General features: G+C 39.1%; 1 protein-coding gene across 4 annotated transcripts in view; it reads right to left on the bottom strand.

The window, feature by feature from the left end:
* DIP2C (disco interacting protein 2 homolog C) overlaps positions 1–18,213 on the bottom strand; it is a 332,048-nt gene that overhangs the window by 73,533 nt on the left and 240,302 nt on the right. For all 4 annotated transcript variants that reach the window (XM_042801790.1, XM_042801791.1, XM_042801792.1 and 1 more), the window contains 8 exons: positions 12,693–12,816; positions 11,964–12,073; positions 10,514–10,616; positions 10,107–10,171; positions 8,235–8,328; positions 7,998–8,117; positions 7,114–7,228; positions 1,232–1,371 (listed from right to left, as the gene is read on the bottom strand). In XM_042801790.1, coding sequence (XP_042657724.1) covers positions 1,232–1,371; positions 7,114–7,228; positions 7,998–8,117; positions 8,235–8,328; positions 10,107–10,171; positions 10,514–10,616; positions 11,964–12,073; positions 12,693–12,816 — 871 coding nt within the window. The remainder of the gene's footprint in view (positions 1–1,231; positions 1,372–7,113; positions 7,229–7,997; positions 8,118–8,234; positions 8,329–10,106; positions 10,172–10,513; positions 10,617–11,963; positions 12,074–12,692; positions 12,817–18,213) is intronic.

The following is an 18,213-nucleotide window of genomic DNA, read 5'->3' as shown; positions in this document are numbered from 1 at the left end:
TGAAATATCCTAATGGAATTCTTGATAATAATTATACTGCCAGATAAGCAGGCAACCAGGAAATCCACTGCTCCCAAAGTAGCGAGTAACACCATATGAAAGATCAAGATATTCTAGCAGACTAGTACAGTTGTTTTACTAAGAATTTATCAGAGCTCAGACTCCCTCTCACTGGTCTTACAGGACTGCAGAGACAGCAGGAGCTAAACAGGAGGGATTAGAAAGCACTGGTCTGAGGAAGAAGCACTATTTTATGTGTCAGCCATGTGAATAAGAATCAGGTATGCTGCTTTTGCTATAATCCCTAGAGTTGGAATCCAGCATGCATAGATTTTGCAGTTGGAAAGAGGATGTGATGAACAAGGCAGACCAGAAATGAAACCCCATGTCTTTTAAGTACAAGTGTAAAGAATCTTGAATGAACTTTTTCTCACTCTGAGGATAAACAGAAGCATGAACTTTTATTGAAACAATCAGAATGTCATATAAAGTACAAGATGGCACATCTATAATAATATCTTATATAACTATTAGACAACAACCAATCTTATCTTCCTTTATTTTAAGTTGTTCAACTAAGAATCTATAAGATGCATCATTATGTTTTATTCTTTCGGTGCATAACAGACATTCTCTTATGAAAAACTACAGTATTATCCGTTTCTAGTATCTATAACATCTCATTTAAAATCTAGCTCTCTTATGAAAAATCTTATCTTCATCTTTAGGAGCACTGGTTTCACTTTGGATTTATCAACGTGAACTGTTCAGTCCTCTAATAACTGGGTGATAGCACAACATCGTTGGAAAAACTTTCTGCAAGCTTTCAGATAGCAATTCTGTTGATCCTTAGCATAGGTTATGAAACTTTGACTACCGAGTCTCATCTGGGTCAGGCTTATGGATATTTATAGCCTCCAGACATCGGAATCCAACTTTCTTATTTTCTGTACCAGTATCTCACAGTTAAGGAATGGATGTTCTGATGTGGTGACAGGTTATTTAAAGCACACCACTAATGCAAGTAAAGACAGCCACTGAGGCAGAGAGAATAAAAATTGGAATTTCCAAACCATGAAGTTTTACAATGTAATGGACTAAAATGTTTTCAGGTACACATGTTCTAATTCCAAAGCTTGTTGTCTAACAGGAAAGTACACCCGCCTATGCCTTTCTACAGTTAATTACTTAAAATGATGAATCATAGTAAGTTTCAAACAAATTTCCTTACCTCCTGGCATCACTAAGCCAACATCCTGGACAGTCAGAACAGAAAGTTTTTCTTCAGAGTCCACTCGAATCACTCCATAGGTGAGACCATGCATGGACAGAACTCCTCTGCCTGGTGGCTGATTGCTGTCATCTGTTGGCCTGCAATAACATCAGTGCACCACCAAGTAGACATAAGCATTTACTTATTCTTAATGGACTACTATTGCAAATCCTCCTCTATTTGAGAGTTTAAAATTTCACCGTCTTTTTTCCCCTATTAGACCTGGCAGAACTCTGTTTTTCAGTCACTTCTGAGTAATTATGTCTGTCAGCTCTCCCTTTCAGTAGCCACCTACACATATGGGGCTACAGAGATTAAAGTAACACCTAATATTTACCCAAAACATCTTGTATTTAATTTTCAGTTAGATTTATAAAGATTGTTTGATTACTCAAGTAAAGGCCTTTTGCCTTTTTTAAAAAATACTCCAAGGCAGTGCAGATGATGAGGAGGAAAACTGCACTCTATATTTGGAACTGATCAGTAAATAACTTGATAAACTCTCTGTATGTTACCTACTCTGGGGCAACCTAAGAAATCAAACTCGCCTGCCAGGCTAAAAGCATAACTCTAGCACACTGGCATCAAAGCCAAGATTAGAATACAAGTATGTTGTGTTTAAATCACAGATATGACTTCCCACTCCTAATGCTTAAGCATTTAAAATTACTAAACAGAAGAAATTAGGTTGTAATAGATTCACTGCCAAGTATCTGTCGAAGCTGCAAGGACTTTACCATCTTTATTTTAGTGCATATAATTGAATTCTTCCTATCCTAATTTACCCCATAAAAATTAAACAAATTACACCTTCATCAGTCATAGTCAAAATGTTGTGGATGCAGACTCTTTGTAACACCTCAGTCTGCTCAGATTCACTGCCGACACGCTGTATGATTCCACAGCATCAGCACAGGCTGTCTGTCAACTTGCTTCAGTATAAAACCACCTGCTGTATCAGTGGATACAATTATACATATGTAGAGTGTGGCTTGAGCAAATGAATGTTGACGTATGCATGTTATTAAGTCAAGGCAATATGTCAGGGCTTTTCATGTCTGGCAAGATTCTTATACTGTCCTGCATTTTAAAATGCAAAACTGGAAGCTAACGTGATGCTGATTTAATTGTGGATAATGCATCCATGTAGAACAGCCAGACTCCAACTATTTTCAAGATGGATAAAACAGCCAATATTTAGTTCAAGATTCTGCATTTTTCCTTAGTCCATCATAGCACAACTATTTTTTAACAGTTAATGTCCTTTTATATGACATTTCTCCTCTACCGTGTTTGAAACACTAGATGGCCCTTAGCCAATCATGCCCACGTAGGCCTTGCAGTGATCAGCACTATAAATTTCAATTAATAGGTTTTACGAGGCATATTTCTCAAGTGACACTGTCAACAAAGAAGGATGTGGGCACGCTTGAAAACTCATTATAGCATAACAAATGGTGCTAGTAAACAAGCAGGTGTGATAAATAACATTCCCATCATGTAAAAAGACATTATTGATCAACTTCCTCTCACCCTTGTTCCCCAAAACACACATTTTACTGCTCATGAGAAGAAAGGTCTTCTGCAGACACAGGCAGCTTCTCACAACCTTCTAGGAGTAGAGACCATCTGGACTTTCATCACATATATTTTCTTGCATTACTTATCACATTCAAAGACTGACAAAAAGAAGAGCAGGCGCAACTTTGAAAGCCACTGGCTGTGTACAGGACGGGGGTGCCAGGGAGGGAAGCTGGAGACATGAAGCCTGCTAAGATCATGTTGGGGGACTTGTCAATATAGCTACATTTGCTATGGCCTGGGTTAAGATAACAGTTTTGCCTGGGTCAGAAAGAAGCACTGTACAATGGAAGCAGGTGTGCAGAAGGAAAGAGCCAGTGCTGAGGACCCGAGGCCCACAGGACAGGCATTTCAGAGCTGCTATTTCAGAGCATGCTGGGTATCCTGGTAGTCTGAGGTGGATCCTTGAATGAGACACCAGTTAACTGTGCTTGAGTCTCCTCTTGTAGGCAACTAGTTATCTGACACTGAAAAAGGAATACAGTCAGAGGACCAGGATGGAGGAGTGAGGTGGGGATCCAAGCACCTTACAACACCTATACATCATCTTAGAAATTATCTGGTCAGCAACAATCCTGCAATACATATGGTATCTTATTTTGTCCTGTCCATGATATTCACATGGGAATATCCCTAAAACAAATATTTCTGTGAAGCAGAAAGAGAAAAATAACTTGGAAAGAAGATGAGATATAAATCATAGAATCATAGAAGCACAGAATGGTTTCAGTTGGAAGAGGCCTGAAAGCTCATCTAGTCCTACCCCCTTGCAATAAGCAGGGACATGTTCAACTACATCAGGTTGCTTAGAGCCCCGCCCAACCTGACCCTGAAGGCGTCCAGGGATGGGGCATCTACCACCTCTCTGGGCAACGTGTTCCAGTGCTCCACCACCCTCACTGTAAAAAATTTCTTCCTTACATCTAGTTTGAATCTACTCTCTTTTAGTTTAAAACAATTACTCCTTGTCCTATCGCAACAAGCCCACATAAAAAGTCTATCCCCATCTTTCTTACAAGGCCCCTTTAAGTACTGGAAGGCTGCTATAAGGTCTCCCTGGAGTCTTCTCCAGGCTCAACAACCCCAACTATCTAAGCCTTTCTTCACAGGAGAGGTGTTCCATACCTCTATCATTTTTGTAGCCCTCCTTTGGACCTGCTCTAACAGGTTCATGTCTTTCTTGTTCTGAGGACTCCAGAGCCGGACACAGCTCTCCAGGTGGGCTTTCACCGGAGTGGAGTAAATGGGAAGAATCACCTCCCTTAACCTGCTGGCCACATTTCTTCGGATGCAGACCAGGATGTGGTTGGCTCTCTGGGCTGCGAGTGCACATTGCTGGCTCATGCCCATCTTTTCATCCACCAGTACCCCTAAGTCCTTCTCTACAGGGCGGCTCTCAACCCCTTCATTCCCAGTCTGTATTGATATTGGGGGTTGCCCTGACCCAGGTGCAGGACTTTGCACTTGGCCTTGTTGAATCTCATGAGGTTCACATGGGCCTGTTTCTCAAGCTCGTCAAGGTCCCTCTGGATGGCATCCCATCCCTCAGGTGTGTCAACCGCACCATACAGCTTGGTGTCATCTGCAAACTTGCTGAGCTTGCACCAGTCCAACTGTCTATGACATTGATAAAGACATTAAACAGTACTGGTCCCAGTATGGACCTCTGAGGGACATCATTTGTCTACATCTGGACACTAGGCCATTGACTACTACACTCTGGATGCAGCCATCCAACCAATTCCTCATCCACAAAACAGTCCACCCATCAAATCCGTATTTCTTCAATTTAGAGAGAATGATGTTCTGGGGGACTGTGTCAAAGGCCTTACGGAAGTCCAGATAGACAACATCTGTAGCTCTTCCCTTGTCCACTGATATAGTCACTCCATCATAAAAGGCCACTAGGTTGGTCAGGCAGGACTTGCACTTGGTGAAGCCATGCTGGCTGTCTCAAATAAATAACCTCGTTCCAATATATTTATAATTAATTTTAAAGTTAAAATTTTAAATTTTCTTTACACATTCTGGATTTGTAATTCTGTAAGACTATTTGCTAGACAAAGATAAATCATTTGATTAAGGTAGAATCAACTAAGCAAAGGTATAACCCCACCTCCTTCATATACCAAGTAAAATATCTTAAACCACAAGACAAACCTGCCCCTTTAGTTTCCATAACAATGAAAGAAGGACAACAGGCATCTACTTCAAAGCTGATTTGTTCAAATTGAGCAGCTGTAGAGCATTTTGAGAAGTTACCACTACCATTTACAGATACAATCTATTTTACCACTATTTTTTGCCAGCCATTTAAATGGGAACAGACATGCACCTAAAATTTTGCATCCGCTTAAGCAAGTGGGTTCAGACTAATATACTATAAACCAAAGGGGAATACCATAAAGAATTATTTGCATGACACATTCCTTTAAATATTAGGCTTCATGATTCAGCTCTAAGGCTAAAGTACCTATTAGTCTATTACTGACTGACTGTTTTTCTAAACTATAAGGGTATTTTAACTGAGAACTGGTGTTGTTACTCTTCCTTGTAGGAAGATCAGTAAAAATACACCATATCTTTTGAAAGAGTCAGAGCATTAACAGGAAGCTCTCTAGATCTGTGCTCTGCTGGGAGTCATTTTAATGCATACTTCCGCTGTAACTCTGGAAGTTGTATGATAATGACTTTACTGTCAGTGGAGATGGCTTGAATAAAATGAAAAATACTAAAGCTCCCAAGTTCATTTGGTATTATCCTACCATTAAACAGATTCAGAAAAAGGATATACATGTTCAATAGCACTCACTGTAGTTAGAACTGCTCTGTAATTACACAGCAAGGCATTGAAGATAAAAATGCCTTTTTTTTTTTAATTATCCACTATTTTATGTGCTAATATTTTTTTTTATGTAAGCTCTCAATGCTAATTAATTTGAAAATTAATCTCTTGTTCTTCAGGTGGCTATAAGCATAGAGTTTAAGACTAGAAAGAGCATGCCAGCCATCGCATGTTGAGATGCGGTGAGTTCTCCCACTTCATAACCTGCAATCCGGGGCAGATTTTCCAGGGCTAGCACAGGAAATGAAAACCCTTTCCCGTTAATCAGTGCTCAGCACAAGCGATGTCTGCTGCCCTTCCACTTCCTCTCTGTACTTACAAGCAAGAGCTCACTCTAGGGGAGTGAAGGTTCGCACAGCCTACAGCAGGGAAACCCATCGCAAGAAAAAACCAACATACTCCTTGGTACAAAGCTGAGGACAGGCTGGTGGAGCTGAATGAAGGGCTCTCTAAGATCCTGTAGCTCACAGAAAGGCAACTAACCTGGACAAGATAAGGCCCTGATGGATAGCTTTCAGATGTTTTAAGTTAATAATGAGGTGGCTGAAAGTCATCCACACTCTTGGCCTCCTGTTTTTCTTCCTGTGATGTTCAGGTGGAAAGCTAATTGAAAATCTAGTTAAATTTCACTTGGACAGGGTATTTTAAACTTTGTAGCAGGAAGTATTTTACTTAATGCTATTACAGTGCTTTACAGTTTTATACTGCATGTTTTTACATGTAAAACAGTTATAAATGGCTGCAGAAATCTGAACTTAAAAACAAAGTGCCTACTGTTCAACGCACAATTTTTGGGAAACTCTGCCAAAACAGACAACAGTTATGCCATTTACTGTGTGCTACAACACGCATGACAGGTGACTGCTGCATATTGACATTCATGTATGTAAGGATTAATAGTTTTATTAGAATTTATCCACTTAATTTATAGGCACAAATCCCCCAGACTCAAAGGGCATTTCCAGATGATTACTGAGATTCTATGAATGGTTAAAAAGTACCAGTCAGCCAAAATCAACCTGCAGAATGTCATAATTGTCTTTAAACAGACTACTTTAGAGAATGATTTTCCTCAATAGCAATTCCACTTAAATTCCCATATTTTAATTAATTTTATGCTTATGATGGCATTTTTCCACTTCTTTTTACAGAAATACCTCTTTCATTTCAGTCTATTTCATTTAAAAATAGGTAAAATTACAGAAATGGGAAATATATTATAAAGCATTCTGAAGTTAAATTATTACTCTACAAATTCTTCTTCTATGCCTTCTTTGGACATAAACAAAATGAAAAATAAAAATAGCATTCAGAAGTTAAGTATGCAGGTTCATACTTGAATAAATTTTTATTTCTTTTCAAATTACCACATATATCCTACAGTGGGTCTATTTCTGCTGGTGTAACACAGTACCTTCGAATAGCCACAGTGAGAGCTTCCGGTGAGCTAGCACAGGGACAAATGACCTCCTGTCTTAGACCTTTACTTTGGAAGACATTGAGAAATGCATCACAGGAAGAAATAGACCCTGGAGTAAAAAAAAAAAAATTAACAGAGGATAAAAATAATCTGATTTCTGAAGTGAAGCTATTCAAACTGCAAACTTACTACTGAATATACGGACTTTTCAGGAGAAAAAAATTAAAAAGGGACTCACGTCCACAGGGAAAGAAGTCAAAGCTGCTATAACTATATATATATATTTATGGTTGTGTATGCATACAGAGAACAAACACTAATTTTTGAGCATAAAGCCCTTTCACTATGCTTACATAGAAAAGCCATTACTGCTAGATTTACAATATGAATTTCATTGCAGTTTTCTTTTTGAGGATAAGACAAATTGAAGATTTAATTCAGAAACTCAAACCAAACTACTACTTACAAATAGAGCACCTATACACTGGTATCTTAAATAATATAAGCAGTTCATGCTATTAATTCAGTATTCCCCTAAAATTCTCGGTTACTTCTGCATCTGAGGACCATTATCCAGAAGAAATGTTCTGATCCTTTCTATAGTTTAAGGCTGTTTACTTCAGTCTTTCATGTAAAACAAAATTGGATTTACTTCAACTTTCATTATGTGTAATAACAAGTTTGATTCAGGATTAGCTAAAGAAAAAATATATTTTTTAAAAATCCAAAATTAATTACTGCTTCCATAAATATTGTATAGCTTTCAGTAGACAAATCCTATGCTTTGTAAATATTTTAGCTAATATGACTGAAGGACTTTAAATGCAAGGCATAAAAATACTCCCTATTCTCTACTGGACTACAGAAGCATAGCTTACATGGGTTTGCACCATCAGCCACTATTAGCATACGCAGTGAGGAAAGGTTGATGTCTCTCTGATCTCGATGTGCCACCAATGCCCAGTGCATGTCTCTGGATTTTACACAGGCAACTTTTGCTGCAATAAGAATGGGAAGATTACTAATACACCATATAAGAGCTATACAGCTGTATTATCAATTTGTACTTTTAATTTTGATTATCAAGCATACTTTTGTATATACTTGCTCCTTACCTTTGTATTGACAGACTTTTTGTATCCATGACAGTGGATTCACTTTCATTAAGGAGTATGGAATACTTATAACATGCATCATGTTCATGACACTCTGAAATCAAATAAGATAAATGGGTTTTATACAACAATCGTAATTATTTTTGTTGTATTATGTACAGGGGCATCTATGCAAATCACTCTATGCTTGCTTTATTGTCAAACCTGGTATTCATCTTTTCCTATCTAGCTATCTACATTAAGGTAAAACAGACCCTCATTTTCAAATGCTTTCATTAAGGATTAAGGATTTAGACTAATTAGATCATAACTTTGAAGTGGTACTGAAAAAAAGGAAACAGATTTACCTCTTATTTATACCTGAAGTGATTCACTTTAAAAAGAAGAAATAAAAAACCATTGGATGAACAATGTCTGTATGTTTGCTATGTAGGTTAACATTATCCCTAAGCCTAATGAACTTCACTACATATGAAGACTCTTTACTCAAAAACATAAGTAACTGCAACATATCTGTCTAAAGAAATCTATCTCTGTGAAGACTGAAAAACTACTAATGGTAGTGGGGCACAAATTATTTGAAAGACAGTAGTCAGAAATTGGAGTCACAGACTAAGCAGAGATCAATTTATTTAGCAGAAAATAAATGAAGGAGTTTTTAGACCTTCTCCAGTTGGGCTAATTTCAGTATTTTCAACAAGGTCATGAAAAGTTGCAGCTGAATGAAACCGAAGACAGATCCAAAACCAATCTCACAGTCTGAGGCAGTCAATGGCTTTAGTGATTTCTCAGTGCTACTACTAAACAAACAGCCTGTAAATGAGCTGCTGCTTTACCATTTAGAAACATCTTCTGAGGGCAACACTCATAGCAGCTCAGGTTAAATACAGTATTTGTTTTGGAAAATCTAGGCTTAAGAAAGGTTAAGTGTCCCAGTGGATTAGTCATCTAAACACCTGTAGAATTGCAAAAGATAGTTCTCCCTTCAGTCTGGCAGAAGTGTAGGTACAGGAAAAGCACTTACAGGCAAGTCATGAAAAACATTAAGTTCATACCAAGATTAATAGCAAAGGAAGTAACAGAGAAGCTCTATTAGATGCTTGCTTTCAACTTCAGTGATAAAGATGGTTTTTTAACATGAGATACTTATGAGCGTTAAGGCTAACAGACCGTTTCTGCTTCAGAAGTGTTATTACTGCCCTTTGATATTAAGAACAGTATAACACTGCATGGGTGGGAATCGTAGCATCTACGGCCTGTAAATCCTGGGACCCCCAAACAGTGACCCTTCAAAACGATATCAGTTCTTTAAACGATCACTGATTAGTAAGTGTTTTGTCAGTCACTGACTGCAGCAGCACCTTTAGAAGCAATCCTCAAAAATATGTCAATTGCCTCTCATGTCAGTCGAGGAAGACATTCAAAGAGCAAATAGACAATTTATGCAATTTAAAGTATCAGAAATGCTTTAATGTTAACAAACCAACAGTAGTAGTTTTGGTAGAGAAGATAGTCCATGGCAATACAGCTATGCCATTGGATCATATCCTTACAGAGGCAAATACTAATTTAATTTGTTTCTGCTATAAAGTCTGATCTCAAAATCACACATTAGTAAGATCAGAATAAGATGGTCAGAGTGGGGCCAGAGTACTTGACACGACGCATAAAAATACACTGGCATCTTTATCGTGCTCATTATGGGTAAGTGCACTAGCAGAAGATCATAGGTTTAAGTCACATATTTTCTGCTTTGAAAACAGAAAATTTTCTATTAGAAGAAAGTGTAGGACATCCCAGTTTGTGACAGTAATAAGCATATCAGGTTGGTTTATTTTGAAATACTCACACAGAATAAAAAAACATACTTACTGTAAGAATCCCATGCCATAAACCAACATCCTTCTTGAAATCTAATACATTCACAATTGTTTCAGCTGTCCAACAAAAACAAAACAGAGTTTATTTTTTAGAACATGGCATTGACCCAAGGTAAACCCACTCAAAGGAAGGAAGCTTCAGTATAACATGACTGATGACCTCAAAGCTTAACTTTCATAGTAAGTCTACTCTGTAAGATTTGTATTAGCTAGGACCTCTCACAAATCTATTTTAAACATGTGCATATTTTCTAAAACCTATGAAAAAAAAAGTCAGGTTTTTAAATCTAGAAGTCTTTGACACAGATCTATGTAAAACATAAGACAGGAGCCTGGTGAGAAACAAATTACAATTCACACTTGATTTTAAGGCTGAAGCAAGGGAAGCACATTCCATACCTTCTGTGTATCCACATGCCTGGGTCAGAGCTTGGCAGTGCGTCAGCAGTGCAATCCTTGTCACAGTCACCCCAAGCACGCTTCCATCTTTACAAGTTTTGTACTATGAAGAAGTAAGTGGGGAAAGTTGATGTGCAATAGTTGCCCTATTTCCATTGTTTAATAGCTACATTTAAAGTGTTTCCTACATAAGTGGATGATGGACACATCTAATGACTCTACTTTTAGAAGGCACAAGTATTGAGGTGTTTGGGAGGCTTTTTTTGTTAAAAGACACTTTTTTTCAGATAGGCTTTCTCTTTTTCACTGAAGTTTTCCCAGTTTGATATCAGAAACTCCTCTACTGTTTGAATACAGGCATTACGTAAAAATAATTCTAACAATTCGGATCACGTTAGTGACTAAAGCACTGGGTAGATTCAGCAGAGAATAACCTAGTTCAGTCTGCTCAGTGTTCACATGTTAAATTTTATAAGCCAACCAATAAACCTGAGCTTCTTCCTTCGATGTCTTATAAAGCATGGGATAATAGCTGACCACAGAATCGTTGTTGGGTGCTGTTATAATAATGTATACATATGCAGACTGAAAGACACAAGATCTTTGATTGGAAGAATATGAAAGAGTCATGAGAAAGCAGCATAAAAAGAGGTAGGAGATCATTGCCGATGATTGCAGTAGTTTTTTCAACTTTAGTCTGAAAACTATCACTGGCAATTAGAGTAAATTAAACATTTATCTTTCTCCATGAGGAAGGAAATTGTCAAGTTTGAAAATGGAGGCATCTCTGCTTCTCTAGCCCAGTGTTCTGACGGCATGAAGATAGGAAATACCTTCGCTCCAATCACTTGAATTTACTCCTTTTGAATAATCATTTAAATTCAGTACTAACATCACTGAATTTAAGTCATTTGAGTCTATGCAGAAGTGGGAAAAAAGAATGGGAAAAAAAAAAAGTGAAAAATTAAACTTAACAGCATTGCTAATTTTCCCTTCCTGATGCTGGTCTTTTGGGGGGAGTGTGACTCACAAAGCAATAAGTGACAGGCAAGCATCTGAACAAAAAGATCCTCCTCTTTCAAAGGGTCTGAAAGTTGTGATATGAGAACTGAGGCTTCACTGTGAAACTTGCAGTCTATCTGTCTCAAAGCTATTGGGAAAACCCACAGTGAGGACTGAGATTGGTCAAGGCAAGTTTTATGTAATATTGTGGCAGCCACATAGATGACATAAAAACATTAGCATTAGAAATGCCTGAAATGCAATTTAATATTTCATTAACTTCTCTGAAATCAATATCCAGTATAATTTATTAGAAAATATTACCTATTAACAAGCTAAAACAGGATGTTCTTTGCTTCTGTTACTAGCAAATGAATAATGATGTTTACCTAATCCAGAAGTGCCATATGCAGTGATTCAAGAAGAAGATGCATCTTCGTTAACTCACCTCAATGTAAGCTGTGTCATTGTTTGCATCCTTGATGTGTGGGAACCAGTCTCGAGGTGGCTTGGAGAGGTGTTTAGACTCCGTGACAAACCACAGCAGCTTTGGCCAGCCTGAGGTATAAAGAAAATTCAGCTTTTGTTGAGCCTCTGCCAGATAAGACAAGACAAAATTCTTCTCTGCCAGAGATTTTTTCCCAAATGCCTGTGTCACCATTACTTAAACACTGCTTCTTTTAAACCTCAGCATAGCATGAGAAAGAAGGTTTTCCAGAACTACTTTCTTAACACAGCTACCGCGGCCTTCTCAGACAATCCTTGAGGAAATGGCTGGGCAGTTTAAGCTGTTACTGACCCAAATAGTTTATTACCACTCTCGTGTCAGAGGTTACTGTCCTTACCACTCAGCTATAGGATTGCATCACCCAACTGCTTCTCATCTACTACAGTCCTAAATCTGTTGGCTTAATTTCGCTTGTGGCCCCAGATGATCTCAGCAGCCTGGCTGAGCGAGCGGAGAACCGGATCAGGAGCACTGGCACTGCTCGGCAGCCACGAGGCAGGAGCGGTGATCTCAGCCAGCCAGCGACACACAGCCGGGGCAGCCACGACTGCTCCTCTGGCAAGTGTTTCATCACAGGCCTGATCCTCACCCGCTACAACTAAACAAGTGCAATGATCGTTATTGTAGTAAATGACCCATGACATCCATGATAAGTAAGGGCCAGCTTACCTTTAAACTGGGGTATCTCCCCTGTGGGGCTTTTAGGCAGTCCTTTATGGCATGCATCGCTAGTCAAGGCCACAGTAACTCCACAGCTTCCAAGCAAAAAGCCTATTTGTTGACTTCCAGCATCCTAATAGATGACAAAATAAAAGCAATACACAGAACTGATTAGAAGTGACCATAAGCTGAAAATATTACTGTCCTTGAGAGGAAAACAGTCTCTTTCCTTCAAGCACTTTAGCTGATTAGAAAAACTCATTTGTACATTGACAAAGGAATCCCACAACCTAGAGATCCTCTTTGCAACAACATATATCATAAAGGGAACTTAAGCCATCAGACGGTGCCTGCTCTCGCATCTCTTCAGAAATGACAAGTGACTGGGAGGAGTGGCTGATGCGCCAGAGGATCATGCCATCCAGAGGGGCCCCTGGAAAAATGGGCTGACAGGAATCTCATGAAGTCCAACAAAGGCAAATGAAAAGTCCTGCACTGCAGGAGGAACCATCTCATGCACCAGCATGGGCTGGGGGCTGACTGGCTGGAAAGCAGCTTTGTAGTAAAGGACCTGGGGGTCCTGGTGGACACCAAGTTGAATGTGAACCAGCAATGTGCCCTTGAACAAAGAAGGCAAATGGTATCCTGGGCTGTGTTAGGCAAAGCATTGCCAGCAGGTTGCAGGAGGTGATCCTTCCCCTCAGCACTGATGAGGCCCACCTCAAGTGCTGGGTCCAGTTCTGGGTTTCCAATTACAAGACATGGAGCTACTGGAGATCATCCAGCAAAGGGCCACAATGATAATTAAGGGACTGGAGCATCTCTCCTATAAGGAAAGACTGAAGAGAGCTGGGACTGCTCAGCCGTGAGAAGAGAGGTCTCAGGGGGGATCTCATCAATGCATACAAACAGCTGAAGGGAGGGTGTAAAGAAGAGCAATCTCCAGTAGTGCCCAGTGACAGGACCAGAGGCAATGGGCACAAACTGAAACAGATGATGAGGTTCCCTCTGAATATCAGGAAGCACTTTTTTACTGAGAGGATGACAGGCACAGGTTGTCCAGAGAGGTTGTAGAGCCTCCATCCTTGGAGATACTAAAAATCCACCTGCACATAGTCCTGGGCAACCTGCTCCAGGTGGCCCTGCTTGAGCAGGGGAGCTGGATCATATGACCTTCAGAGGTCTCTTCCAACCCCAACTATTCTATGATTCTGCAACAGTTCTAGGAAATAATACAGGTTATTGATGCATCCACCCGGAGAAAGCTTTCAACCCTTAAGATATTATGATGGACATACAGTGGTGACAGTATCACTATTTATGGTGATCTAACCTGATTCATCAATAACCAGTTCATTGAGTAGTTACAGGCACATTTCAGGAGCACTACAGATAGTCAAGTGCCCATTAGAGAAAGTACATTGCTTTTTACCTTCATCAAGGGGATATAAGCAGTGAGGCTAAGAAGTCATGTACTGATTTTCAAGTCTAGGCCATAGCTGTTCTTTAAGAGATGCTGTTCTTTAAGAGATGCTGTGCTTCCACAGCATTATGTCTGCTTTATGTGCAGTCTCTCATCATGATTCTTTCATGAACTTTACATCTATCCGCTAGGCTCTTCAAGAGAGCAAAGCCCTAGATGTAAATGCACATAGAAGCATTAACACTTTATTCACAGAATGATTCTGCAGAAAATAGCCTACAGAGTCTTAAAGGATCAAATTAAAATACCTTTCAAATCAACCATAAAACACACTTAACCATGAAAGCAACCAGAAATACAAAGCAGTTGCCTTAATATATTGATTTATTCAAAGCAAAACCGTATGATGGAAAGAAAGCCCCAAAGTGTATCTGACTAATTTTTAATGCAATTTTTATGAAGTCAAATAAAGCAATATAAAATGGGGAAGCAATGGGATCAGAGGAAAAACAAAAGCTTACTTGTTTTCCATACCAGCTCAAAATACGTATATGGCAGCAATTATCAGAACTTTGATAGCTGAGCAAACCATGCGGGACAATAAACTGATCTGTCAAAACTATGCTATGTAACTCCTTCCATCCAGAATTATTACATTTGCTTTTGCTTACTATAACCAAAATGCATATAAAAATTGGAAAAAATTGACAAGGTACTTTTTCGGGAAAGCTTTTTAAAATCAAGCTCATGCATCATCTTTTCCAGTCAAAACCAAAGGAGAGTACCCTTTGAACAACAGAAAATAATACTGGTGTATCCATGAACAACATTTTGGGGAGCATGTTGTTGACCCCACTGTGCTTGCTCCAAGTAGGCTTCCAGGACAAAAAGGGCTTTGTCAAGCATTACTGTCCTCACTGACTTTTGTGTTAGCTGGTCTGTATGTATGTTGTAAAACCCCCTGGGACCAGTGCCTAGCCACACTGGATCCTGATTTCACATCAGGATGAGACCTGGCATTTCCACTCTTGGAGTCTGCTCATCAGAATGAAATGTGGATGCCTACACAGTGTGGGAGTGATGTTTCTCCTTAGAGGTCCCTCAGAAGGAATGGCAGGAAGATGAGGGCTGAAGTGCTCCATGGAGAACATCACTCCTTGGGCAAGACATAGCCTCTACAACCTGCTATTCTATCATGTATAAAGAGAGGACACCAGTTTCTTAAAATATCAGATCCATACTACCATTACCAAAAACTTCTCACAAAATTTAATCTAAAAAATGGTTACCAATGTATATATATGTATGATTTTCTAGCTACCAATTAACAAACAATATTGCATATAAATTTCATAACTGAATGCAGCAACTCCATCACCTTCAATTTGAAATTAAAAATAAAATGTCATTGTAACTGTATGCCATATAAAAGACTTCCAGCAAACTCTTTAACCACTGTACCAAGAAAATGCTAATTCTTAAGCAACCAAATCCCATTTAATGGAGGGCTTTACAAGCAGAAATGGACTAATAAATTCTGCTAAAAATCTAACATATATAAACCAGTAGAAAGTATGGACCTTAGAGCATCAGCATATCACAGCCCTGGGGAATGCATCAGTTAAGAAATGATCTGTCAAGTTCTTAAAGCAAAACCAAACAACAGGAAAAGGGAACTTGTATTAACAGTTTGGGTTTATCAGATACCACAAGAAAGAATGACTATGCTTCCACTTAGTGCCATATCAACCAGTTTAGAGCATATCCACATAAATATTATTCATTTGTAGTAGTTTACACACAAGCAGAGAGACTCTTGTACAGATTATGTAATACCATCTAGTCACACGTCACAGATTTTAACAGACTTTTACATCAGGGCAATCCCATCTCAAATAGCATTAAAATCTTCACCCCATTCTTTTCTGTACAGTTAATTCATTCATTTGAAAGGACAACATGCCTAAACAATTATGTGATACAATACTTCTACAGGAGATTGTAAGAATTTCACCATGCATGGACAATATCCAGTGTGGTTTATAGACTTTCAAATCTAATGCCATGCCCTTGGTGTACACATTAAATCCTGCCTTGCAAGAAAAAAGTAAAGTTAGAATCAAGTTGCTGAAGAAGAGGTACTGTGACAGACGCTGTTCTCAATGGCCACAGGAACTCCAGTTGAGGATCTTACAGAATGAACACAACAAAGCTTTCTGGCAGTCTGCTAGTCTGTGTCCATCATTCCCAATTTCAGTCTCAGTTTCACACCTCCTAACTAGTTATCACCACCTCCTGCCTGCTTCAGGTGGCTTCATTCTGACTTAGAAGCAAAAAGTACTCCAGAGAACAGAGACATGAAAAAGGGGTTGATATCTCTTGCCCCATGCAGATGCCCCTGTGATACCTGCTGCCCCACAGAAACAACTGTTTCTAACTATTCCAGTGGTGTTGAGCTACTGGACTGACAGCCAGGAGGTGGAAACCATCTCAAGCTGAGAGCCTTATACATCCCACAGACACACCACACCCTTACCTACACACTCAAGCACGTAAACACAATAGTGTTTGTTGTTCCTCATACCTCAGCATGACAGGTCCAAAGCACTGAGGACCTTGGGTAAAACTCTGAAGTTTGAAAAATTATTTGAAAATGCAGTCATTTGCATGAAGCAGTGAAAGCTTCCGTGTGGGCTAGGAAAGAGACTACTGACTTTAAAGGCATTGATTATTTCAGATTGCAGAGACAAGCTATCGGCATCCCTTTTGAGTAATGTAGAATGAATGTAATGCTGAAAACTGCTTTGTAAGTAGAAAAGAAAAAGAAGCCAAATCATCTGCTGACAAAAAAAAAAAAAAAAAAAAAAAAAAATCCTGTTCCCCCCTTAAATAAAATCACTCTCCTGCCTGTAAAGTGAACAACTTTTCAGGACACACTGTTTTGTCAGCAGTGTTCTTTGCTATTTTGGTAATTTATGCTAATCTGCTACTTGACACAAACACTTTATCTTGCTAAATTCTGTGGGGGTAGAAAAAACCTCTGGGACCAGTGGAGCCCAGGTGAAACAACTCAACAAATGTAGTCCCAACTGCAGACAGGGAGAGACTTGCCAGCGATGCTCATTGTCAAATGCTCCACAGTTCACAGTTTGAAATCACATGTAATGCAGGTGGAAGGCAAAAGATAGAGCTGAGGTATTGTAGCATGAGGTTTGAGACCAATTGCTGACTTTGGAACTATCATTTTACATTTCTTGAAGGCACAGCACTTGCTGAGATATGAAAAATGATGTCTGCATAGCTTTACACTATGTCTGCAAACACCTAGAGAGATCAATCTTTCAGATGAAGCGAGCTGGAAATCCTCTCTGCTGTAGGTAGTCATTCAAGGTTCTCTAAAGACTTTTATTAAAGGTTCCCTGAAAGTTTTCACCAGTACCTGGAGGCAAATTGTCTTCTTCCTTCTGCAGAGAGCGATAATTCATTGTCAGGATAAAAAAAATCCCACGTGTGGTTGCATTTCAGCATGCTGTTAATGTCATTTCTAGAATGCTTTGTGAGAGTATCTGTGTGAAGGAAAACAATTATGATCCTTTCTCCGTGAGTGAGAGTGCATGTCCTTATCTAATAAGGAAGGAAGGAAGAGGCAGCCTGTGCGAAGGTTGGCCTGAAAAAGGTTACTCCTGTCCACCTGCAAATCCCAGACTGCTTTCAAACTGATAATTATGTGGCAAAGCACTGCAGACTGAACTAATCTTGTTTTCTGTTACGATGCCTATTTGAGCTCTATTTGCCCTTACCCTAACAAAAATTTGCCAGTAAAGAACAAATAGGGCAACCATCAGACGTAAAGGCCAAGCATTATCAGTTCTGAACCAAAAGTGAAAAGGCATCACGGAAACCCTCTATTTTTAAAACTCAAACATCAAAGGCCTTAATAAAAATTAAACACAAAGCAGATGCCATCTTCATAACCAGCTTTAAGATGAAGAAATCAGCTGTCTCCTCAGGCAGACCTTTGCTATATGGCTGCAATTTGTACATGAAATCTGGAGCTATGAGCAGTCTTAATGTCCAAAAGTCTCAATGAAAGCAAGACAACAGTTA

Source organism: Tyto alba, unplaced genomic scaffold, assembly GCF_018691265.1.
Source record: "Tyto alba isolate M040663 unplaced genomic scaffold, T.alba_DEE_v4.0 Super-Scaffold_38, whole genome shotgun sequence".
In the NCBI taxonomy this organism is placed as follows: Eukaryota; Metazoa; Chordata; class Aves; order Strigiformes; family Tytonidae; genus Tyto; species Tyto alba.
Note: the sequence above shows the minus strand (reverse complement) of the source record. Positions and strands in the feature narration are given on the sequence as shown.